Raw genomic sequence first — 25,108 nt, 5'->3', positions numbered from 1 at the left:
TTTCTCTCTGTTTCTCTCTCTGTGTCTATAATTCTACCTCTCAAATAAAAAAATTAATTAATTAATTAATTTGAAAAAAGAAAAGATGTTACCTATGAGATATGTGTGTGCATACTTTTTTAAACAGTTATAGTTTAATTTATGAAAATGTCTTTTGAAAAATTGTAGCATATGAAATCACATTTCTATCTGGTCAAAGGAGTCTGTCAGTGTGAATCAAAACAGCTCCTGGGTTTTTCGAGACAAGGTTCTAGAGCTTTCTCTGGGTTAGCAGATGGTGTAACCAGATTGACCAGCTGGGAGCAGGATGAAGCGGCAGAGCTCATGCCGCTGCCTGGGAAGGTCTCACACACATGGTGTTCTGGAAGAACTGTCAGAGGTGCACCTTTGGGAAATGGCCCCCAGAGGTTGGAGAATAAAGATCTAAACCAAGGAAATCATCATTAGTACAACATAATTCAGACAAGCCTTCTCTGAGTTCCCCTGGGACCTTTTACAACCTGCAGTGTTAAAGGATTTTAAATTTAGCATCTAGGTAGATGTGCTGAATGACTGCGATGAGAGCCCAAGAAAGAGACAGGGATGCTAAGTGAAGCACCTGTGACCAGGAGCCCATGTGGGCAGTGGTATTGGGCCTCCTGGCCACTGTCCTCTCTGTCCCCTGGTTCACTGGGCGGGGCACACCTATTTTTCCCATTCCCTGAATCCTGGACTTGTGCACTGGGGATCATCATTCTGGGAATCCCACCACGATTTTCACCATGGGCCTCCAGGGTGAGGGTCCCATTTTCCTGCAGGATGCCCAGTGCTCCCTCAGATCCTCCCCTGGCTCTCCCTGATGCTTGCCCTGCTCCCAGGCCCAGTTGGTTCCTGCCAGGAATCTCCACTCCCCTGCAGGGAGCTGCTATTACTTTTGCTGAGGGGCCTGTGTTTCTCTCCGGGAAGCTATCTCAGCCTACTCAAGGTGCTCACATTTCCGGTGTCTGGGATGTCAGAGATCAAGGTGTCTCTGCAGATTTGCTATCTGAGGTGAGGGCCACTGCCTGGCTCACAGATGGCCTTCCCCTCCTTGTCTGCTAAGATGGTAAGCAGCAGGGGAGAGAGGTCTCTCCAGGGGTCTCTTCTTAGGGTGCTGATCCCACTCACCCTCATGACTTACTTCCCCAAGACCCCACTTCCAAATAGCCTCACTGTAGGGGTGAGGTTTCGGCATATGAGGGATTTTTTGGAGCGAGGGCATGGAGAGAACACAAACATTCAGTCTACAGCACAGCTCTACTGTGTTCCCTGAGGACCTGCATATCTTTTGGGTTCTGCCAGCACTGCTGGCATATCTCCCAGCACCTGTGCCCACGGGTACCAGCACTCTGCAGTGCTCTACTGTGTGACATGAGGTGTGCTCTCACAGTCCACTCACAGTTTGTGACTCAGATGCCAAAGCAGCCTTGTCCGTGCTCCAATGCTTAACAGAGTTTCAAGAATGCCATGTGTCAGCTTCACCGATGGTCTCTAGCCTGCTCCTGCATAGCATTTCCTAGTGCTTGGCCAAAAGACATACTGGAGTGACAGGCGGGGCTCTGGACTCAGAATCAGTACTCCTCTTTGCCTACTGAGGGTTTGTTGAGGGATCAAGCTGGGAGGCAGGGGCTGGTTTCCTGTTCTTTCAATGACTCTTGGGTATATCCTCCCCCAGGGAGCCTCTCAAATCCTTCTTGTAAACAGATGCAGACCAACCTATCCCACAAGCCCACCAAAAATCTCCCCTCCGACATGAATCAACAAGGGCTTTTGCTGGATGCTGGAAGCAAGGCAGACAGTACACACACACACGTGCACATGAACAACACACACAAAGAAAAAGGTGCCAGCAGACTGTAAAACTCCATTATATTTGGAAACATTTATTCTTCATTGATAGGCCTACCCTCTTCCCTCATCCTATTTTAGACTGATGTAACATCACCATTTCCAGTTTTGAAAATCCACGTGGGACAGGCATTCAGCAAAGCAGTTAAGATCCCATATCCCATGTCAGAATGCATGGATCTGAATCCTAGCTCACTTGCAATTCCAACTTGCTGTCAACGCACACCTTGGTGGCAGAGGGTAATGGCTGAAGTAGTTTGGTCCACTATCCACTTGGGAGACCCAGTTTGAGTTCCTGGCTCCCAACTTCTGCTTGTGTCTAGCTCCAGTTGTTGTGGGCATTTGAGTAGAGAACTAGTAGATGGGTGATCTCTTCCATCTGTATCTCTTACTCTGTCTCTCTACTTTTCAAACAAAATAAATTTAAAAAATTTTTAAAAGTCAGAGAAATCATGTGCTACTTATAAAATAAGAATGATTTTTTTTCTATGTGGACCAGATGACAATGATGGCTACCTATTCATTCTCTTAAGATCTTATTCCAGGAGTCACACCCAACACCTGGAGGCAAGTGACATCAAGTCTGAAAGTGTCATAGCCATGATCTCTGCGTCATTTAGGAAGAGGAAAACACAGAGCAGAGAGGGTAGTGAAAGGGATCATAATTGCTCATCAATCCTAAGGGTAAATACACCCTGGATGGGGAAAAGGAAGAAGGCAAAGTCTCAGAGGTCCTGTTTCACTGTTAAAGCATAGTAGTGAAGTACCACTATGAAGGTTTGAAATTAGGTGGAATCAAGCCGGCGCCGTGGCTCAATAGGCTAATCCTCCGCCTTGCAGCGCTGGCACACTGGGTTCTAGTCCCAGTTGGGGCTCCGGATTCTGTCCCAGTTGCCCCTCTTCCAGGCCAGCTCTCTGCTGTGGCCAGGGAGTGCAGTGGAGGATGGCCCAAGTGCTTGGGCCCTGCACCCGCATGGGAGACCAGGATAGGCACCTGGCTCCTGCCTTTGGATCAGCGTGGTGAGCCAGCCGCAGCGCGCCGGCCGTGGTGGCCATTGGAGGGTGAACCAATGGCAAAGGAAGACCTTTCTCTCTGTCTCTCTTTCACTGTCCCCTCTGCCTATCAAAAAATAATAATAATAAAAGAAAAATAAATAAAAAAAAGAAATTAGGTGAATTCAAATCCCTGTTCTACCAATTCCTTACCAGCGGTGTGATTTGACCAAGATAATTCATTTCCTGAGCTTTCAATTTTCCCCATGCCCTAATGGTTCAAGAATGGCAGTACTCACACTACCAGTGAGTCCACACACTGCTGGATCTGGGAGTCCCTCGGCCACCTCAGCAGACCACAGTGGGCAGCAGAGCCTGCTAGTAAGATGCAAAGCCCCTGGAGGCCAGAACTCCAAAAGAAACCTTTTCATTCTTAACGTCCCTGGAGACTAGGCTCATGCTTGGTTTCCTGTCTTTAAATGCCTCTACTTTGCTGATCATTGTAATGACATCAGAAACAAATCATGTGAGATGCTTACTCATTTTCTAGTAGAATGCTAGCTATTTTCAACTACTTCCTTTCTAGTTCCTAGACTGATAACCAAAATCCTTTTCCTTTCCTCGGGTATTTTATGAAATCAGAATAACATGTTGTATAAATGTCATACCTATTTATATAAACAAAAACACTTCATTTTTGAATTATGAATGAATTGCTAAATTCAATAAAAATTTTAAATAATGTTTACCGATTGCAAAACGAGGTCAATCAGAGGCTCTTAGTGCAGTCAAATCAATGTACCTTCCACTAGGTGGCAGACCTTGTCAAAAAGTTATGAAACAGAGAGGAAAGAAAAAGAAAAGAATCTGTCTTCCAAAGTCAGCCCCTAGGTGTCTCTTTGCAACCACATATCCATGAGCTGTCATACAAAATAATGGATAAATTCAACATTTTCCACTGTCTTTCTTACTCCTTTTATAGATAAGATCGTCAACACTGTCCGCATAGTACATATTGAACAATGAGGAGATGAGTATCTTACTGTGCATGGCACACAAATCATATTATAGCCATCCAAAGATAAATGAGATTATGAAGCTGTAGCTAGGGAAAGGATTCTGAATACAAGTGATTTGTTAGAAAGCACATTTCTTTAAAATGAAATTCCTAAGTTAAACAAGGTTTTCTGTTTGAAGTAATCTCAAATATTATCTGATCATACATGATGATACTTGTGGAGCCAGTGGCATTCCAGCTAACTCTAGACAGACTCAGGAGGCTAGTGACTATGAGCCTAGTGAAGACAGCCCAGAGGACTCACAGGAAATAATGGAAATGCCTAAGTAGCAGAGGAATATCCTGGCATCATTTTTTGCTGATATTGATTTTCACTTCATGCACAAGCACACACACACACACACACGCACGCACATATTCATATGTGGCACTATAAGTTTCATTGAGTATATATACTTGTGTATGTTGGGTGCCCATGTGAGTTCCATCTACATCTTCAGAGAGGAAATGTTCTCATAATGAAGCTCAGAATATACAGTTAGAATCCTATGCCCACCCTGATAATTGTCCTTTTGCCCATTGGGAAATATGTATCCCAAAATCATTCTGAAAGACACTAGGAATGTGTACTAAACATCATTCACAGCTAGTGAAGTCCAGATACTAAAAGGAAACTTCTTTGACTATTACAGTTTACTTTGTCTGAGACTGGACTAAATCAGGAATCAGGAATACAATATAAACACTTGCACACAGATACATATATAAGCACAAAAACCACAAAATGGCATCCCATCTTTGTGATACAAATTTCAAAGGCACAGATAATATGCCCTTTGTTCCTACCTAACTAGTTTTCTTTTTAATCAGTAATGTGTTATAATATTCTCCAGACATCATAGCCAAGCTCTGGATATTTCCTAACTTCATATCACTCAAGGGGGTTAATCACCTCTGTCAAGGTTGATCGTGCCACAGACTAATGCTGGGAAGAGGGGCCATTCATTACAGTATGGAGGGATAGCACAAGGCAGGATTCTCTGCTTCTGTCAAGCCATGCTTTCTACTGGTGCAAGACTCACTCTGTTTTCTGAACTCAGTAGTTAGGACTGCATTTTACACACACAAATACCTCAGTATGCACAAATCTCTGTGCAAAGTAAACTCATCCCAACTACATCCCCTAACCTCACGAATTTAATTTATTTCTCCATTTGGCAGAGCAAGAATGTGTCTTTCATGGAAAAGACTGCAGCCCAGAGAAACCCTACAGTCCACGGAGCCTGTGGGGGACAGTCCCAGACCTTTAATTTGCAAAGTTTTCCGCAAGTTACATTGGTCAGCTTCTTCAGAGAACAGCGGAAATGAGAGACTGGCAGGTATGCCCCATCATGGCAATTAAGAAGCAGTTTATGCAGGCGTGCAGATTCCCATGCAGGCTTCAGCAACAAGTTCCAATGGGAGTCAGGCGCGGGAAAGGGTCCTTGCCCACAGGAATGCAAGCTTGGGGTGGGGTATATTCAAGCCTCCCTATTAAAGGCCACCAGAGTTGCTCATCTCTCCCCATGCCCCAGCCCACAGGCAGAGCCTGTGCCTTCCGTATTGTCACATGGCCAGCGCCCACCTGCTGCACCCCGGCCGGGCTGTGTGCACAGACAGGAATTCCTAGGACAAGCACCTTCTTCTCATGCAAGGACTCCTCCAGTCAGCCTGCATATTTAACACCCGATTATTACCAGCCTGGGACTGAGTCTTACGAGAGCAAAATCCATTTGGGTTTTTTTCTGACACCTTTTTGTTTTCTTTCATTGCCTTCTCTTTTTATTCCAAAAACAAACGTGCAAAAGCTGGTGTCCTTGCTTTGACAAAGACTCTGTCCCCGGCAGGCGAGAGTGAGTCTTGTGGTCGATGGCCATCAGCAGCTCAGAGGCAGGAGCCCTGTGGCTAACAGAGCTTCCTCCAGAAGAGTCCTTGCCGCTGGCCACTGGGTGTGCCCTTGACTTCCCTTGTCTAAATGCTGCGGCCGTGTCTGAGCAGAGCACCTGTTTGGTGTGACTCATGCTATCAGCGCGTGGACGCTCCCTCCTGACAGGAGAGCAGACCTCACACAGGTATGCAAGTGACTCGTGAGCACGCGGATGTGTGTACTGACATGCCTCATGCACCGTCCCTGGCAGCACTAGGCGCTGCCACACCACCTGCCTCCTGTCCGTGTGGGGCACCTCAGGTGCCAGGGAAGGAGGCCTCCATGGTTGAACCTCTATAACCCAAACTGAGGTTGTTTTCAAGCATAGTGAGTGATTGTTCAGCTTTTTAAAGAGATTTTTAAAAATACATATTTTGGCAGGTTATCTTGTATTATAATTACCAGCGAATAAACACCAGAACATTCTCTAACACTCCTCCATTGTGAATAGACTCTATACAGAGAGAAAGTAGGGGAGGAAATAAAAGTCCGCAGCTACTTGTATTTTCCCAAATGTATTGTGTCTCTAAGATAACATGCATTTTGCAGGAAATGGTGTGGGAAGGACAAGGAGGACTCCTGTGCAAATGAACCAGGTGTCTAAATCTGAACAAAAGTAGCCGGCTCGGAATCCCGACTCCGACTTAGACTCCAGGTACGGACTGTGGTAGCACCTAATGTGAATTCATATTTTGCATTTCCTGCCCATCAGGTTCCCATAGCATAAGGAATCATCTGAATTCCTTTCTCTGCTTGACATTTAGAACAGTGACTGCTGGACTCACAAAAGGGACTCATTGAAATCAGCTCAGGAAACCTATGAGCATGGCCCTGGTACACAACACACACACACACACAAACACAGCAGTCTGGTTTTCTCACCCCAAGATTAAGCAGTTAGGCCGTCTGACAATGCACTTCTCACCCAAGTCCTGACATCACCACTGTTGTTTTCTTTTCCACATTTTTCCCCTTCTAGCACCTGTTAGAAACAAGAATAGGGTGGTCTTCTTGCAGATTTCTTCTGTCTTCATTCTTTGAACAAGTAGGAAGGAAAATGTGAAATGGACTGGAATGTTTGAAAAGATGGTTGATATTTTACTTTCAAACAGAGCCAGGTTAGAGGAATTTTAGATTTAATACCATACTCATAAGCAAGGTGTTTTTGCTGGTGACCCAATACCTCCTTAAAACTTCATAGATGTAGTGCTCCTAAGGGCATCCTTGTATATTTTTCGGTGCACTACAGGAAATGGGTTCATACTGGCATGGGTTATGATGAATGTATTCTGAGGGAAGTAGCCCCAAATGAAAGTACATAAATACTTGAAACATTTGTCTTCAAAGATCCATGCTAGCCTTTCTCGCTCATGAAAAAAAAAAAAAAAAAAGCCTTGTGGTACTCGAACTCTTCTCAAAGGCGCTTGTGCGAGAATTTTCCACGGCCCATAATGACAGTTTAACTATTGTCCCTCCCTCTCTGCCAGCCTTTCTATCTTTGCGGATTCTCTCCTCCCCGGAGAAGCAGCCCTGCGACGGGGCTACAAAGCAATTCTCAGCCCCCATGGCTAACACGGTGACAGGACTACCTAACGTCCAGGAGAAAAAGCGCCGCCTCTGGCTCAGCCTAGGGCTGGCCGCGCACAGCGGCCGCCGAGCGCTGGGGCAGCGGCCGGGGCTGCGGACCGGGACTAGCCCCGGGAGCCCCCACACCGCGGCGCTTTTGTCTTCACACTTCCACCTTCCTTTCGCAAACGCCAAGAACAGCTCTTTGTTTGCTCCCTGAGCAAGGCAACCCTCTCCAAATGCCACTTCCAAATACAGGCGCTCCTGAAGCCCAGGCTCCCCGCTAGCTTGCAGGCCAGCTTTTTCCTTCCTCGGGCGGACATTGCGTGCCTTCGCCTGCGCGCTGCCCACATCTGGACGCCAGGCCGGCTCGGGGCAGCCATCGCAGCCCCTCCGACCGAGCCCCGGAGCTCCGGGAGAGTACGAAATCGGTGGGCAGAGCTAACGCAGGGACATCGACTCTCTTAGAAATATTTAAGCACCTCTCCCCGCCTCTCCCCTGAAATACCGAAAAACAGTCCATTTTGAAGCAGAATAATTTAGTCTGACAACAGATTCTTCCTCTGTTCACAGCTGTCCCAGGGGGCGGGGCTGAAACCTGAGCCTCTCGGCTGTGATTGGATCCTTCTTGCAAAAGAGAGGAAAAAAAAACCCTCGCAGCCCGAACGGGCTCAGTTCGTAAAGGAGCCGGGAGACCTCAGAGGCGCCGGCCCGTCCGCCCGCGGCACCTGAGCGCGGCCCGAGCCCAAGCCCGGCCGGCCGCGATGCTGTAGGGACCGGCCGCGTCCTCCCGCCGGACCGTTATCCGCGCCGGGCGCCCGCCAGACCTGCCTGCAAGATGCCGCGCTCCTTCCTGGTCAAGAAGCATTTCAACGCCTCCAAAAAGCCGAACTACAGCGAACTGGACACACACACAGGTAAACAAAAAAATAATGATGAAAAGTTTGCCTAGAACTGTAACGATATGCAAATATAAATAGGTGTGCCTGCTGAAACACTGGATTACAAAAGAGCTAACGTCTCAGCTGTTTCCTTTGGAAACTGTTCTAAAGGAGAGCTGGGCGTCTTTTGATCACCTAGAACTCGTTTTAATTCAAAACTTTGAAAACTCCTAACTGACAGGGAAGACTTTATTCAGCGCTGGCAGCTTCCGTCTCTGGAGCTTGTAGGTACTTGCACAGTGATCTGTGGCAGATGAGCCACTCAGCTACGTCAGTGTGCAATTGTTGCTTTTTTCCCTTCTTGGAGCTTCTTTCCTTCAGAAGGCAGCCTGACCTCCCCCCTGTGTTGGCTCTCGGCGGTTATAACACATGTAAATAGCTCGTGCCTTCCGTGGAAAACAGCTGTTGTGTCTGCTCTTTAGAAATAAGGTCTGGGTTCTTCCTCCTGGATGGGGCGGGAAGGCACTGCCTGGGCTGCGCTCCCGGGGTGCCCAGTGCGGGGCTGGCGGGGGCAGCTGTCAGGCTGTGTGTGCCTCCAGCACAGTAACCATGTAGTGGCCAGGGTGGAAGGGCAGTGTTTTCCCAGTGCGTGTGTCCTCTTAAACGAGGCTCTCTTCTTCATTACCAAGTGCTCTCTGTGTTGTCAGATCTTTCCTGCCTGTGGGTGTGTGCATGTTTTATCTCAGTTATTTTTTTTTTACCTAAATCTCCTTCTCTCTCCTTTTCTTTCCCCCAGTGATCATTGCCCCATATCTCTATGAGAGTTACCCCATGCCTGTCATTCCACAACCAGAAATCCTCAGCTCCGGAGCGTACAGCCCCATAACCGTGTGGACTACGACGGCACCATTCCACTCCCCTCTGTCCAGCGGCCTCTCTCCTCTCTCCGGATACCCCTCCTCCTTGGGGCGCGTGAGTCCCCCTCCTCCATCCGACACCTCATCCAAGGACCACAGCGGCTCCGAAAGCCCCATTAGCGATGAAGAGGAAAGACTGCAATCCAAACTCTCAGACCCCCATGCCATTGAAGCTGAGAAGTTTCAGTGCAATTTATGCAATAAGACTTATTCAACTTTTTCTGGGCTGGCCAAACATAAGCAGCTGCACTGCGACGCCCAGTCTAGGAAATCATTCAGCTGTAAATACTGTGACAAGGAGTATGTGAGCCTGGGCGCCCTTAAGATGCACATTCGGACCCACACGTTACCTTGTGTCTGCAAGATCTGTGGCAAGGCGTTTTCCAGACCCTGGTTGCTACAAGGACACATCAGAACTCACACTGGTAAGAGAAACACCCTCCTCAGGACGGGGCTCTCTGATGGAACGCCAGCTGTGGGCTGGCTGTGGGCTGTGCATGAAGTAGTGACCCAGTGCTTTTGAGTGATGGGTGGTCTTTGATGGCCACTTCCTGACTGCTCCAAAAGTTGTTAGAGCACAGAGTTCTCCCTTTCTTGCTAACAAACTCTGCTCCAGAGACTGCAAACAGCATTTAGACTTTGGAAAGCAGACATGGGAGGTTGGTCTCAAAGATCAGTTAGAAAATCAGGAAAGGTGTGCTGACATGTGTATTCTGTGCAACTGCCCCCAGTAATCAGCAAATACGAATGCTGCTATCCTGATCCATTGATTTGGTAAATAGATGAAGATGTTTCCTATAGTACTCTCTTAACTACACTCTTGCTGTGATGACTATACTAGCACCTCTCGGTGAGTTGCCTAGTTGGGATGAAATTTGCTGTGTGCCTTTGGTGTTGTGTTTCTTGTGCTGCTGAAATTGTGCTTCTTGCACAAAAATCTTTCTGTGGAGAGTCAAGGCATTTAGACTGCCTTAGTAATAACACAAAAGGAGGGAAAGGGGCAAATACTGGGAAATATTGAGAGGTGTTCAACATTAATTGCACCTGCTGAGGCAGAGAAGCTTTGATAAGTGAAAGTCCCAGAGCTCCGTGAATTCTTTTCGGCGTGACTGGCACCAATAGTGGTATTCTGGGTAGGGTTTTATTTAATTCAACATTCAAATTTATCTCAAAGGGCTATATAGTAAAGTAGCTATTATTATTGGTATTTAAATCAGGTTTTGTCACTTCTCATTCTTCTGGCACAATGGTTTAGTTACCCATTCATGTTATTTGACTTTATGTTTTGACTAAAACACACTTTGTCTCTTTCTCACCTCCACCCACAGGGGAGAAGCCTTTTTCTTGCCCTCACTGCAACAGAGCATTTGCAGACAGGTCCAACCTGAGGGCTCATCTGCAGACCCATTCTGATGTCAAGAAATACCAGTGCAAAAACTGCTCCAAAACCTTCTCCAGAATGTCTCTTCTGCACAAACATGAGGAATCTGGCTGCTGCGTAGCACACTGAGTGACGCAATCAATGTTTACTCGAACAGAATGCATTTCTTCACTCCGACGCCAAATGACAAATAAAAGTCCAAAGGCATTTTCTCTTGTGCTTACCGACCAAATAATATGTATAGACACACACACGCATGCATGCATGCATGCGTGCACACATGCACACACCACACACACACACACACACAACACACGAAGCTGCAAGAGCACGGAATCCATGTGTTTAAAGTTAATCCTTTCCATGTGAAGTTCAAAATTACCATATATTTACTGACAGCTAGATTGAAAGGATAAAAGACAAGGACCTTTCTCTTCAAAGATGAAGCGAAAAGCACATTGCATCTTTCCTTACCAAGAAAGAATGCAAAGATTTTACAATGCTGCCAAATCATTTCAACTGAAAGAACAGTATTGCTTTGTAATAGAGTTTGTAATAGAATTTCCTATAGGAAGAGAATTTGCCAGATGCTATCTCAGGTGCCTTATAAAGTATTCCAAGTTTACTTCAATACATGTCTGATGTCTGGTTGCCATTGTTGAACTAAAGCCTTTTTTTTTTTTTTTTTTTGATGACCTGTAATGCTTTAAACTGTTATTTTTAAGAGAGAGAGAAAAGGACAAGAACAAAACACATGAGAATGTATTAAAAGTATTTTTGTTTTGTTTTGTTTTTGCCGATAAACAGTATGTGCCTTGGGGGAGGAGAGAAAGATTAGCTTTGAACATTCCTGGTGCATGCTCCATGTCTTACTTTTTGAAAGAATTTTAATGATTTTTCTAAAATTAAGTAAAGATGGGAATAAGTGCAAGAGAGGATACTTAGAAACTCAATAATGTACTTAAACTATTTTAAATGCATACATCAAATGCAATAATACAACACCCTTCCAAGTGCCTTTTTAATTAATTGTATAGTTGATGAGTCAATGTAAATTTGTGTTTATTTTTATATGATTGAATGAGTTTTGTATGAAAGTGAGATGTTGTTCATGGCAATGCCTGTGACAACCTGAAGACTTGTGAAATCAATGTGTCTTTTTTAGAAAACCATTTTCAAGGTCCTTTTTTACAATAAACATTTTTGATTTAAAATCTATTGCTTGTATATGATTTTCAAAATTGACTTGCTTTATGATTAGTAACACACCACCATACCAATGTTTCTTTTGTTGATAAATGTGAATAGTGTTTATTGTGCACATCAAGTGTGACTTTACATGTTGCATTATAAGTAAATGCCAACTTTTTTTTTTACTATTAAGATAATACTCTGATACTCACAAAAGATAACAGTCATAGTTTGTAGACATTTCCTTTTCTAAGGACACTTTCTGAATGCTAAACATAGTCACATTATTAATAAACAGAAAACCTTTCAAAACTTTTCCTTTATGTGACTTTACAAAAGCAAATTGCAGTCACTTGTATCATCACATAGGCTACTGGAACAATTTATAATTTTTTAAAAGAAATATAATTTAATGACATATAAGAGGAAAAATCAGAAAATTCACATGAGGAGATTAGGAAAAATATACACAACTTTTATATTTTATATTTACATTAACTAGCTGGGCAATCAAACCGTGAAAAGAAAAGCCCTTGTTTAATGATATCAAATAAGTGACATGTCTGAAGGGGGCAGGGAAAACTGAAAAGGTAAGTCGCCTTCCATGGCATTTGAACAAATTAGACAAACCTCCACCCAAATCTAGTAGGAACTTGATGAAAAAGAACATGTCCAGCCACTCCATTCACAAGTGCATATTTACTACATGCATATGTGCTAATCAGTGTGCAAAATCCTCACCGTCAAGAACTGTGCTCATTACCAAGGGGTGTATTTCGATTCAAACTCAAAGCCAGGATGAGGGCAGTTTCTGTAGATCACTTTTCTCTCTTTTGCATGATCAGAGCTTGCAGAATCATGATTTTCCTCTTAATGTCCTGGTGATACAAATAAAAGCTGTAATTAATACCTCAAAGATATTAGTGACAGACTGTTAACAAGTGGCCAACAAAAATTACCAATACTAGTCCCTTAATAGTCACTTGCATTCTACTGTATGTTACATGTACACTTCAGCCAACATATAAAAATATTATACATTTGAATACAAAAATTTCAATTTACTATTCTGGTCTTATCTTCTTTTGAATATCTCAGGGCCTATTTTGTCAAAGACAAAATTATTTAGAATTAATAATTTACAAATGCAAAGCACAATATGGCGGATAGCTTGTCTGGGGCTTTCTAAAATTAGAAAAAGACCAATTTAGCTAGGTGTATATGGAATAGAAATTGCCAGTGATTGAGTGTTTCCAGGCTAACATGTAGAAACATCTTGTAGAGGGAAAATGTGAGTGAGTCAGGCTTTCTGGAAGTCTGGTTGGCTGTCCAAGGAATCCTATCTACCCTTGCTTCCCTCCTTTGTTCATAAATGCACAGACAAGTAGTTTCTTGGTGGCTCCAATTTAAACAGCTGAGTTTCTAAAAGGAAAACCTGCTTAGGTTTAATTTCTTAGCAAAGCATTGGTGGTACTAGTCTTGTAATACATTCGGCTTTGTGCCAACCACCTAATTTCATTCAGGCTTAAAATGGTTTACTTTCTTGAAGTATCATGAGTCTGAATTAAGAAGCATCTGATACTGGGATGTGCTGTAGACACGCCTCAGTCAATGCTTCAGAACTTTTAGAATTTTATCAATGTCTCTGACTAGATACACTCTTCCACAACACATGATACCAGCCCCAGTGTCACTTATTTTGAAATATGTTTACCAACCCTCCTCCTCTGGGAGTTTTCCACCATTGAGATGATAATATTCACCTCATCCCATCACAATCTTTGGTTGATATCTTTCTTTTTAACATCCTGGAAACAGAAACTCCCAATACCTGATGTATCACTGGGTACACAGACATCAACACATGTTGATAGGATGTATAAGTCAATAAAATAATAGAAATTGGTGAGACAAGCTAAAAGATCTAAAATAAATTCAGCATATTACCCTTTAGTGCAAAGAGTATTGACAAATTCTCTGAGAAAAAAATTACTTCTGTGTCTCCCACCCTACTGAAGAGAACCCTAAAATAGATTGGGTGTCCAAGACGGTGAAGAAGGTGGCAAATAGGGTGTACATGGACCAGGCCTCCTAGACAATCTGGGAGCCTGAGTGCAGAAATCCATGGACTTTAATGCAAGTCAGATATGCACACAAGGGTTCTCATGCCCTTAATTTATTTCACATAATAGGAGGCAGTGTGGCACAGCAGGCAGATCCCAAGCTTTTAACTCCAAATCATGTGTTCATTGAATTATTCTCCCACCTCTCTGAGTTACTCATTCTTTCTCTGCCTCAGTGTCCTAAAAACTAGGAGCAAAGTCTCAATATCACAAATACAGGACTCAAGAGTCCTTCGCACTCGTGAGCTTCATATACCACACTGAGTTCCCATTGTCCTCTTTAAGCGCTTAGAATGGGCCTGCTCTTGCATAAGCTCACAGGAGCGTCTCCAATGATATTTTCTGTGTGCAGTATTTCTTTATCATGGATAAGGATTTTTTTAGAAGATTTTATTTATTTATTTGACAGGTAGAGTTACAGATAGTGAGAGGTAGTGACAGAGAGAAAGGTCTTCCCTCCGTAGCTCACCCCCCAACTGGCCAGGAGCCAGGTGCTTTTTCCTGGTCTCCCACTTGGGTGCAGGAGCCCAAGCACTTGGGCCATCCTCCACTGCCCTCTAGGGCCACAGCAGAGAGCGGGACCGGAAGAGGGGCAACCGGGACTAGAACCGGTGCCCATATGGGATGCTGGTGCTGCAGGCAGAGGATTAACCTAGTGCGCCATGGCGCCAGCCCCACTGATAAGGATATTATACTTGGAGCGGCTGGCTAACGGACCCGAGGTAACACAGGTGGCAAGTTACAAAACTGACACAACCTCAGCCTCTCCTGGGCTCCAAAGACCCTGCTGTTTTCCAGGTCATGGGCAGAAGGGGAGCCTCCGCAGCTCCACGCTCAGCACGGTGATTTATGCACTGCAGGCATGTACTGGGGCTTTGCTGGGAAGAACAGTGAGACTGGGCCCTGAAACTAGATACAAGAACGGTGCATTAAGGGACTATCCTAACTCAGGAGTCAAGCAATGCACAGTAACAACCTTCAGAACCGTCTCCCAATATCTTCTAGAAATTCTCTTGGCTCCTCCCCCGCCGGCGCCAGCCCTTCCTGCCATGCCCTGCTCCGTGCAGCTCCCCGGAGCTCCCCTCCTGCATGGGAGCCCATTTCCTCTGGCCTGCTCTCCTGGAGATGAAAAGCAGCTGGTCTCCATCGTCTGTACATTAACACTTCATCTTCTGAGGGCCACTGTTACTCCCTCACACACCCACACTCCTCAGCCGGCTTTTATCTTCTTCGACAGAAAAGTCTTCCAAGTTAAACAGTCATTTCTTTCACCACTAAAACGCGGACACTCTGCTGGTGTAATTAGGCAATTATAATTTTGAAAACTATAAGGCCTTCCTGGATAAGATCCACATCTAAGGAGTTGTCGCTCGTGTAGGTATGTGAAGCGTTTTAAGCAAACTTAATTTGGGAATGAGAATCCTGCCGTCTAGGGAAGCAGAAATTCTCTGATACGGGGCGTTTTCTATCCTGCTCAGCTTCTGAGCAAGGGCAGATGAAGAAGGAAAGCATTGCTTTACCTGAGATGGATACGGGAAGTGGTGGGGGGTGGAGCCCTCTGATGGGATTCTCGGAAGAAAATGTGTATAATCTATGACTACAACCAATGGCTGATGGTAGGTTAGCTCCCTGGTGCTACAGGAAGTAATAATTACTTTGTGAAAAGCATGCATGTAAAAATCAACAAGCATGGCAACTTTTCCGTTGTGGCGCTTGGCCAGACTCCCAAACAATGAGAGATTAGCAGAGGAAATGGTAGCATATCCACGTCTGCAGACTCCAAAGGGGCTGTGGAGGTATTTATAGCAGTGAGCAGGAGAGACGCAGCGAGTCAAAGCTGGGGGTGTTTATATTTTGTACCAGTTCATTTAATGAAGCTCCTGTGGACATAGCAGGCCATGTAATGCATTCAGGCGATGCTTCTGGAAATTTCTGGAGGTGGTGGTTGTGAGGTCATTTGAATGATGACCAAGTAGTTTCCGTAGGCAGTGGCCAGGGGGAGGGGCCTGTCATTCGTCTGCGTCAGCAGTGAGGACAGTAGAAAAGGACCTGCTGGCGTTTTCCATGAGTTTATTCTGGGGCTGGAATCGACGGCCTCCTAGGTCAAGAGCAACAGCTAATACATTTCTTCTACTACATCATTAGGAGGAGGCAATAGTTGATTGGAAGGAGTGAGGGTGAAAGCCACAGCTTCTCCCGCCAGGGAAAATGAAGTCGCCTCAGATTTCTTGTGAGTTCCAGCTTCTGCCTAAGACACATTTGAGGTAGAGTGACTGCAAGCTCTCCTGCGTGTTGTGTTCATGCTTTTAAAATCCTTGGCAGGAAGGCCAGCCAAAGAAGGAGTCATCTTCAGCTGTGCACAAGCTCCCAGGGCTGCAGACTCTGCGTCCTGGAATGTGTGTCTGGTGCTGTCAGATCTCACAGTACCCAGGCTCCTCTGTGGGTCCCGTTCACATCCTGGTTTGCTGAGTCTGGGTGGGGCCTGGCAGTCTGCACTTCTAAGCAGTTGCCAGGTGCTAGATGTCCCTGCTTTTTGGTCCTCATACACATTCTCTGAATAGCCAACCTTTCCTCCCCGGCCTGGCTCCTAGCCTCAGGCCTGTGGCATGCCCCAGTTTCTGCTCAAAGCAGCCAAGACAACCAATGGGTGGGGCAGGAGGCAACAGAGGGGTCTGGGAGGTGGCTGCACTTCACAAGGACCTACCTGAGGCAAGGGAGTGAGGTTATGCCCACACAAACGTGCCCACCAAAGCCAACTTCTGCTCTCTCTGCTCCCTGAAGAGTCATTCAAAGCCGTGATCCCCCATCGATCAGTGGTTCGCTCATTGTATCTGTGAGTTATGCATCTGTGGGTTCATTTTTGGATCAAAAATAAATTTTTTTAAAAAGATTCATTTATTTACTTGAAAGGCAGAGCTACAGAGAGGCAGAGAGAGAAAGGGAGAGGTCCTCCATCTGCTGGTTCCCTCTCCAGATGGCCACAATGGCCAGAGCTGAGCAGATTCAAAGCCAGGAGCTTCTTCCGTGTCTCCCAGGTGCAGGGGTCCAAGGACTTGGGCCATTCTCCACTGCTTTCTCAGGCCACAGCAAAGACCTGGATCAGAAGTGGAGCAGCCGGGACTCAAACCGACGCCCACATGGGACAAGGGCGCTGCAGGTGGCATCTTCATCCGCTCTGCCACAGCACCAGCCCCTCGAAAGTACATTTTTTAAAAATTACATCTGTACTGAGCATGTAATAGTATTTTTTGCTAATTAGTACCTGAACAATATAGTATAAATACAATTTGCATATCACATAAATTGTATTCAGTATCATAAGTAATCTGGAGGAGCAGCATTGTGGCATAGTGGGTAGAGCGGCTGCCTGCAATGCTGGCATCCCATATGGGTGCAGGTCCCAGCTGCTCCACTTCCGATTCAGCTCCATGCTAACACACCTGGGAAGGCAATGGAAGATGGCCCAGATCTTTGGTTCCCTGCACCCACATGGGAGACCTGGAGAAGCTCCTGGCTCTTGGCATTGGTCTGGCCCAGCCCTGGCCATTGTGGCCATTTGGGGAGTGAACTAGTGGATAGAGGACCTCTTTCTCTCTCTCTTTTTCTCTCCCTCTCCCTCTCTCTGTAACTCTGACTTTCAAATATTTTTAATTTTTTTAACTTTTATTTAGCAAATATAAATTTCCAAAGTACAGCTTATGGATTACAATGGATTTTTCTCCCGTATAACTTCCCTCCCACCCGCAACCCACCCAACTCCCAAACCCTCTCCCATTCCATTCACATCAAGATTCATTTTCAATTATCTTTATATATAGAAGATCAATTTAGTATATACTAAATAAAGATTTCAACAGTTTGCACCCACATAGAAACACAAAGTGTAAAGTACTGTTTGAGTACTAATTATACCATTGATTCACATAGTACAACACATTAAGGACAGAGATCCTACATGGGGAGTAAGTGCACAGTGACTCCTTTTGTTGACTTAACAAATTGACACTCTTGTTTATGGCGTCAGTAATCACCCTAGGCTCTTGTCATGAGTTGTCAAGGCTATGGAAGCCTTTTGAGTTCGCTGATTCTGATCTTAGTTAGACAAGGTCGTAGTCAAAGTGGAAGTTCTCTCCTCCCTTCAGAGAAAGGTACCTCCTTCTTTGGTGGCCCATTCTTTCTACTGGGATCTCACTCGCAGAGATCTTTCATTTAGGTTTGGTTTGTTTTTGGTTTTTGTTTTTTTGTTTGTTTGTTTGTTTTTGCCACAGTGTCTTGGCTTTCTATGCCTAAAATACTTTCATGGGCTTTTTAGCCAGATCCGAATGACTTAGGGCCAATTCTGAGGCCAGAGTGCTGTTTAGGACATCTGCCATTCTATGAGTCTGCTGTGTATCCCGCTTCCCATGTTGGAACGTTCTCTCCCTTTTTAATTCTATCAGGTAGTATTCGCAGACACTAGTCTTGTTTATGTGATCCCTTTGACTCTTAGACCTATCAGTATGATCAATTGTGAACTGAAATCGATTACTTTGACTAGTGAGATGGCATTGGTACATGCCACCTTGATGGGATTGAATTGGAATCCCCTGGCACATTTCTAACTCTACCATTTGGGGCCAATCAGTTTGAGCATGTCCCAAATTGTACATCTCCTCCCTCTCTTATTTAATCTGGAGATAAACTATACAGGAGGATGGATGCACATAGTTTACATGCAAAAACTGTGCCAATTTCATAGGAAGGAATTGAGAATCCTCAGATTTTGGTATCTGAGATGCCTAAAAACCAGTCAGTCCCCTGTAGATGCCCCAGGACAATGGAAATGCGTGGCTGGGCTGCACTTTGACTGTCCAGTGTCTAACTGTGGGTGCCCAGGGACGATGGTAACAGCCTGGCTGGGCTGCACTTTGTCCAGCATCTACCCTATGTTTCCTGCTCAACTCTAGTCTGGTTCGAGTATCATCCATCTTTGAGGGGCCCTGGAATGCACACTGGCTCTTTCTAACACACTCAGTTCAAGGAGGATGGTGTAGTCGGGTCCAGCTCTCAATCTTCTTAATGGGCTTTTGCATCAAGCCTAAAAAGTTACCACCCTGGTGAGGTAGGCTTGTGAGTGAGCAGCATGGCAACTGGGAAGGCCTCTGATTCACCGCACCAGTCAGAGTGGAGACCCAGGGGAATCTCCATCTGCCTAAGAGCCCAGGATCCCCTGCTTTCCATGGTCGATCTCAGGCAGGTTCCAACAGCAGCAGCTCATGGACTTCTGCCAGGGGCATCTATGGCTGTGTTGGGTGAGCAAGTGGCTTGGGCCTCTCCTCCACTGCTATCTCCTGTCTCTTTAAAATGTTTGAATTTTTCCCAAGTGGAAGAAGTTATCTGAAGTATTTTCTTCCCAGTTCTCTGATCACTTATATTCCTATTATTTAACTTTATTCATTTATGATTTATGACTTTTAAGTAAAATTAGAAATAAGAGGGGATCTAGTTCATGTATGAAAACACCATGCATGGATGTTAAAAATTTCTTTGCACTGGGGCTGGTGCATATGGGCGCCGGTTCTAGTCCCACCTGTTCCTCTTTCAGTCCAGCTCTCTGCTGTGGCCTGGAATAGCAATAGAAGACGGCCCAAGTCCTTGGGCCCCTGCATCCACATGGGAGACCAGGAAAAGCACCTGGCTCCTGGCTTCAGATCGGTGCAGCTCTGGCTGTTGCCATTTGGAGAGTGAACCAATGAAAGGAAGACCTTCTCTCCATCTCTCTCTCACTGTCTGTAATTCTACCTGTCAAATAAATAAATAAATAAAATCTTAAAACAAAAACTTCTTTGCACCAAAATAAGTTTATCATTTAATTCCATTTTCTGAAAGCTTCCTGAAGTACTGTTTTATATATAATTAAAGTATCATTTTTTCCTAAAACTACTGCTAAATAATAATATCAATATTCTCTCTATAGACATATATATATACACACACACCTATATTTATATGTGTGTATAACCAATGTACAGTCACATTGTATTGTCTCATTTTATAGATGAGCCTATTTTTTATAAAATGCTTGTTAAAAACAAAATAAAACATATCACCACATCCTAAGCCTACAAAATCTAAAGGAAGTGAACGTTTGAGTTACAAGCAAGGGAATTCAGCAGGAGAGAACCAAAGAAATAAATAAGAAGCAACTGAAGGTCTTTAGGGGCAGTGTGCAGAACACCATCCATCATCGCTTTAGCGTCGGTTGCTCTGCGTTTTCAAGGGGTGTGCACTTCCCATACGATGTGGCTGCTGGTCAGGTCCAATCTGCCCAGCCCTGCTTAAGCGCTGCTCTGGATGCGCTTTAGAAGAACGGTCCTCAGCTCAGAATCGGGCAGAGCAGCACAAACTGGCTTCGGGGTGGCAGACAGGGAGATGCCTGCAGGACCTGCTTGACCACAGAGCTGCCTGTCCCCGCCCTCCTCCCACTGGGCTTGCCCAGCCTGAGCTTAGGGGTTTGCTACTAAACACCAGTCCCCGTTATACATGGTGCACACTTGCAGATAATCACACTCATGGTGGTCCCTGCTGAAGCACTAGTGACTGAGGGCTGCTCTTCTCTGCCTTCCTAGCAGGAATAAGGATTAGGCTCTGGATCGCCTTAGTCCGGGGGCACTGGAGACTCCTCCAGCCTCCTCCTGTCCTAACGACAAAAGCAGAAAGAGCCACAGTCCACCTCCAGCATTGGGGACGCATCAGTGGGTGCCTCCAAAGAGGAGGAGAAGGGAGTAGCAGTGGCAGTGACTGAGTAGGGAAGGTGTCAGTGGTTCAAGGACAGGTTGCCAGAGGGGCACTCCAGTTTCAGCCGCCATCAGAATCAGTGTCAAGTTTTCCTAAAGCACACGCTGCTGGGCGCCACTCCCAGACTCTCCAAATTAGAAGGTTTGTGGTGGACCTAAGAATTTGCTTTGCAAACGTGCTCCAAGGTGATGCCCGTTTAGCCAATGCGGGAGCCACGCTGTAAGAATGAAGGGGTCCTTGGGGTGTGGCACCATGGTGCAGCAGGTTAATCCTCCGCCTGCGGTGCCAGCATCCCATATGGGTGCCGGTTCTAGTCCTGGCTGCTCCTCTTCCAATCCAGCTCTCTGCTATGGCCTGGGAAAGCAGTAGAAGATGGCCCAAGTGCGTAGGCCCCTGTACCCACTTGGCAGACCAGGAAGAAGCTCCTGGCTCCTGGCTCTTGGCTCCAGTTCAGCACAGTTTCAGCCATTGCAGACTTTTGGGGAGTAAACCAACGGAAGGAAGACCTTTCTCTCTGTCTCTACCTCTCACTGTCTGTAATTCTATCTCTCAAATAAATAAATAAAAAATCTTAAAAAAAATAGAATGAAGGGGTCCTGACAAGGAGAGGTCAGGTGCAATGGGGAGGCTGCCACAGCCGATGAGGTGCTGCGAGTTACGAGCTTTGCACCAGTTCGGAATCCCTTCTCTTTCTTGGTACTGTTCATTGCTGTACACCATATACCAACCACCACAGCAGGTGCTCAGCGAAAGAAGCACTCCCTCAGCAGAAAAAGAGAAAAGCACATTTCAAAGATATTCTAAATGCTTTATCAATCCCTGTAAGAAATAATCCACGGCACAGGGTCATTGAAAGTTTTCAATTAAGCTTAAAAAAAAAAAAAAAAAAACTTGTAAAAAGAGGCCAGCATTGTAGCATAGTGGGAGCTAAGTCACCAGCTGTCCCACATCAGAGTGCCAGTTCGAGTCCCGACTGCTCCACTTCCAATCCATCTCCCTGCTAATGTGCCTGGAAAGGCAGCAGATGATTACTCAAGTATTTGAGTCCCAGATGGAGCTCCTGGCTCCTGGCTTCAGCCTGGCCCATCAGTGGTTGTTGTGGGCATTTGAGAATTGAACCAGAAGAGGGAAAATCTCTCTCTGTCTCTGTCTGTCTCTGTCTCTGCCACTGTGCCTTTCAAACAAATAATAAAATATTTAAAAATTATACAATAATATTCTATAAAATGTCATAGGGTGGAAGGAACTTGGGGTAGGGGCTTCTCTACACAATTGAAAAGTATTTTATACAATGAAAGAGAAAGAAACAGTAGCTTGCACAGCCATCATGGTGTCTTCACAAAATTCAATCAAGTGAGAACCTGACATTTTTTCAGGGATTCAGATTTCTAAATCATTTTCTTGGGTTTCTAAGTTCAAATGAATGAGTTTGTTTGCCACACAGAGACTTTTGCTAGCAGGATGAGCACTGATCAGCGCCAGTGTTTTCTTCATGAGCACAGCTAGCCAAGCCCCTCTTAGACTCTGCTTTTTGAATAAAAAGATGTAAAAGGACCTTTTGTGTTACTGCTTTCCTGAGGCAACAACAAGGCAATAAAAATGAATTAGAAGAAAAGATGATTCTAAAATATAACTTTCAGATTTTTACAGTTTAGGAAAATCTCAGCAGCTGCAGGCTGTGATGCTGCCAGTGGGTGCTGGCTGGACCTGGGGCCAGGCCGGTAAGTCTCCCGGGCACGCCAGCTCGTGCCAGCCCCAAAACAGCCCAGGTAATTTTCCACAGAGATGTCCCTGTTGACTTCAGATGCAGCAATCTCTCTCTTTCAATTTCAGACTTTCAACAAGAAGGGGGCTGTATTGTTAGCTATCTTGCAGAAATCACTGCAGGGCTATTTGATATAACTGTGGATGAGAAAAACATATGGTATTTTAGAAAAAGAAAAGAAAGCATGGGTGCAGCCGCGTCTTGATCCAGACCTGCCCTGGTCTTGTCTGATCATCACAGAGAGTAGTGGGAAGAGCAGGCACTGTGGGCAGACTGACCTAGATTCAAGTTGCAATGTCACCACATGGGCTACAATGCAGCTGAGCTGCTCCCCACTGGTCCACTCCACATGGAGACATTCCTGAGTCCAGGCAGGTGCAGGTGAAGACGGTGTACAAGAGACGGCATTATACAATGGGCTCAGTAATTTATTCTTTCTATTCCCTAACGTTGAACCTGGTTTTCATTCTGTACATACCGATACTCAGATGAAAGCCAACAATGTACTTTTCACCTAATGAAAACCTGACTTCATCCTTGTCTATTAGAAAGAAGAATGCATCCTCTCCACATCAGTCTTTCCCACCCAGTCCTTTCTGTTGTTGAAGGAAAAAAAAAATCCCCTAACACAGGGATGATCACCAAACCAGCCAAGTTATCACAGTGGATGGACGTGTATAATCTACATGCCTGTACTGTCATTGTACACCCAACATAACACAAAAGCTGGAAAAGCAGTCAGAACGCTACTCCCCCAATGGAGCAACTATTAAAATATGTAACTATGTCACTGTCACCTGGTGAGTTTGATGAGACCTTTCGAAAGTTTCACTTTCTGTATGATGCTTTTCTATAATGTGTACACTTACCTGTAGGCCCAAATACTCCTAAAATCAGAAAAGACATATTTTGAATACTCAGAAAACAGAGCATTTTCTCTTCATGTCTCATTCTATACACAAAGCTTGACTCTTAGTGGGTTTTTTTGTTTGTTTGTTTGTTTGTTTGTTTGACAGGCAGAGTGGACAGTGAAAGAGAGAGAGACAGAGAGAAAGGTCTTCCTTTGCCGATGGTTCACCCTCCAATGGCCGCCGGGGCCGGCGCACCACGCTGATCCGATGGCAGGAGCCAGGTGCTTCTCCTGGTCTCCCATGGGGTGCAGGGCCCAAGCACTTGGGCCATCCTCCACTGCACTCCCAGGCCACAGCAGAGAGCTGGCCTGGAAGAGGGGCAACCAGGACAGAATCCGGTGTCCCGACCGGGACTAGAACCCAGTGTGCTGGCGCCGCAAGGCGGAGGATTAGCCTAGTGAGCCACGGCGTCGGCCCTCTTAGTGGGTTAATTCTGTCACCATGAGCTTCACCTATTATTTTCTGGGCCTATATACAAGATGAAGTTGCAGCTTGCGTTTGATGTGGAAGTTAAGAAAGACATCACTTGGGATGCTTGTACCCCTATCAGAATGCCTGGGTTTGAGTCCCAACTCTACTCTGGATTCCAATTCCTACTAATGTGCACCCTGGGAGACAGCCGTGACAACTCAAGTAGTTAGGTCTCTGCCTCCTGTGGGAGACCCAGATTGAGTTACTGGCTCCCAGTTTCGGCCTGGCCCAGTCATAGTTTTTGCAGGCATTTGAGGAGCAAGACAGCAGATGGAAACACGCTTTCTCTGTCTGAATCTTGCTGCGGCTCACTAGGCTAATCCTCCGCTTGCGGCGCCGGCTCACCGGGTTCTAGTCCCGGTCGGGACACCGGATTCTGTCCCGGTTGCCCCTCTTTCAGGCCAGCTCTCTGCTGTGGCCAGGGAGTGCAGTGGAGGATGGCCCAAGTGCTTGGGCCCTGCACCCCATGGGAGACCAGGAGAAGCATCTGGCTACTGGCTTCAGACCAGCCGGTGCGCTGGCCGCAGCACGCTGGCTGCGGCAGCCATTGGAGCGTGAACCAATGGTAAAGGAAGACCTTTCTCTCTGTCTCTCTCTCTCTCACTGTCCACTCCGCCTGTCAAAAAAATAAAATAAAATAGTTAATAATTTTAACAAAAGCCATATTTTCATCTTTGAGAGACTTCTTGGTTACTCTCTTACTATCTTTCTCACTTTTTCTCTTTCCAGTACATTGGGGAATAGGACACATATGGGATTTTCCTATGCTGTGGTGTGCGCTCTTGATGTTTCATATAGGCTGCCACTCTGATTTCTTGTGGTCTTGGAGACCAGCCTTCAGAATGATTCACCCACCACTTACTGCTCCAGCTCATTTAAGAGTCTTTCATACCCTGAGTGGGTCTGCAAATTACAGTTGCCTGTTATCTGGGTCTAGTAGTCATTGGTCTCTAAGTCAAGGCAGAAAAATGATTTCACCTTGAATCGTCTTTACTTGTGCCCAGATTGAAGTCATGGTCCGCACGTCTAGGGGGTGTGTGTGTGTGTGTGTGTGTGTGTAGGAGAGAGAGAGAGCAAAAGAGAGAGCAAGTGAGCAGGAGAGCGTTACACAGGAGCGCCGTCGCTGCACACACTCCTGCAGGCTGGCAGCCTGGATGCAATGTTCAGTCTTTGGAAATCCCTATTTGGAACATTAGAAACATCTGGAGAAACCACATTTCCATGTTGAAATAAAGATAAGTTGTCATTTCTGCTACTCATTTTGAATTTATTCCACAGCCTG

The 25,108-nt window shown here is 45.5% G+C and overlaps 1 protein-coding gene and 1 long non-coding RNA gene across 2 annotated transcripts in view; one reads left to right on the top strand and one right to left on the bottom strand.

Moving 5' to 3' along the window:
- LOC103348011 (uncharacterized) overlaps positions 1-8,034 on the bottom strand; it is a 51,903-nt gene extending 43,869 nt beyond the window's left edge. The window contains exons 1-2 of the long non-coding RNA XR_007918597.2: positions 7,918-8,034; positions 6,726-6,825 (exon numbers count right to left, since the gene is read on the bottom strand). This is a non-coding gene — a long non-coding RNA (uncharacterized lncRNA). The remainder of the gene's footprint in view (positions 1-6,725; positions 6,826-7,917) is intronic.
- SNAI2 (snail family transcriptional repressor 2) lies at positions 7,941-11,802 on the top strand. Its single transcript, XM_002710513.5, has 3 exons — positions 7,941-8,326; positions 9,087-9,632; positions 10,536-11,802. The coding sequence occupies exons 1-3, from the start codon at positions 8,248-8,250 to the stop codon at positions 10,715-10,717; spliced, it is 807 nt and encodes a 268-aa protein (XP_002710559.1). The 5' UTR covers positions 7,941-8,247; the 3' UTR covers positions 10,718-11,802.
- Positions 11,803-25,108: the final 13,306 nt, after the last annotated feature.

The sequence above is a fragment of the Oryctolagus cuniculus genome, chromosome 6 (assembly GCF_964237555.1).
Source record: "Oryctolagus cuniculus chromosome 6, mOryCun1.1, whole genome shotgun sequence".
NCBI lineage: Eukaryota > Metazoa > Chordata > Mammalia > Lagomorpha > Leporidae > Oryctolagus > Oryctolagus cuniculus.
The sequence above is the reverse complement of the archived record's forward strand: the minus strand, read 5'-3'. Positions and strand labels throughout refer to the sequence as shown.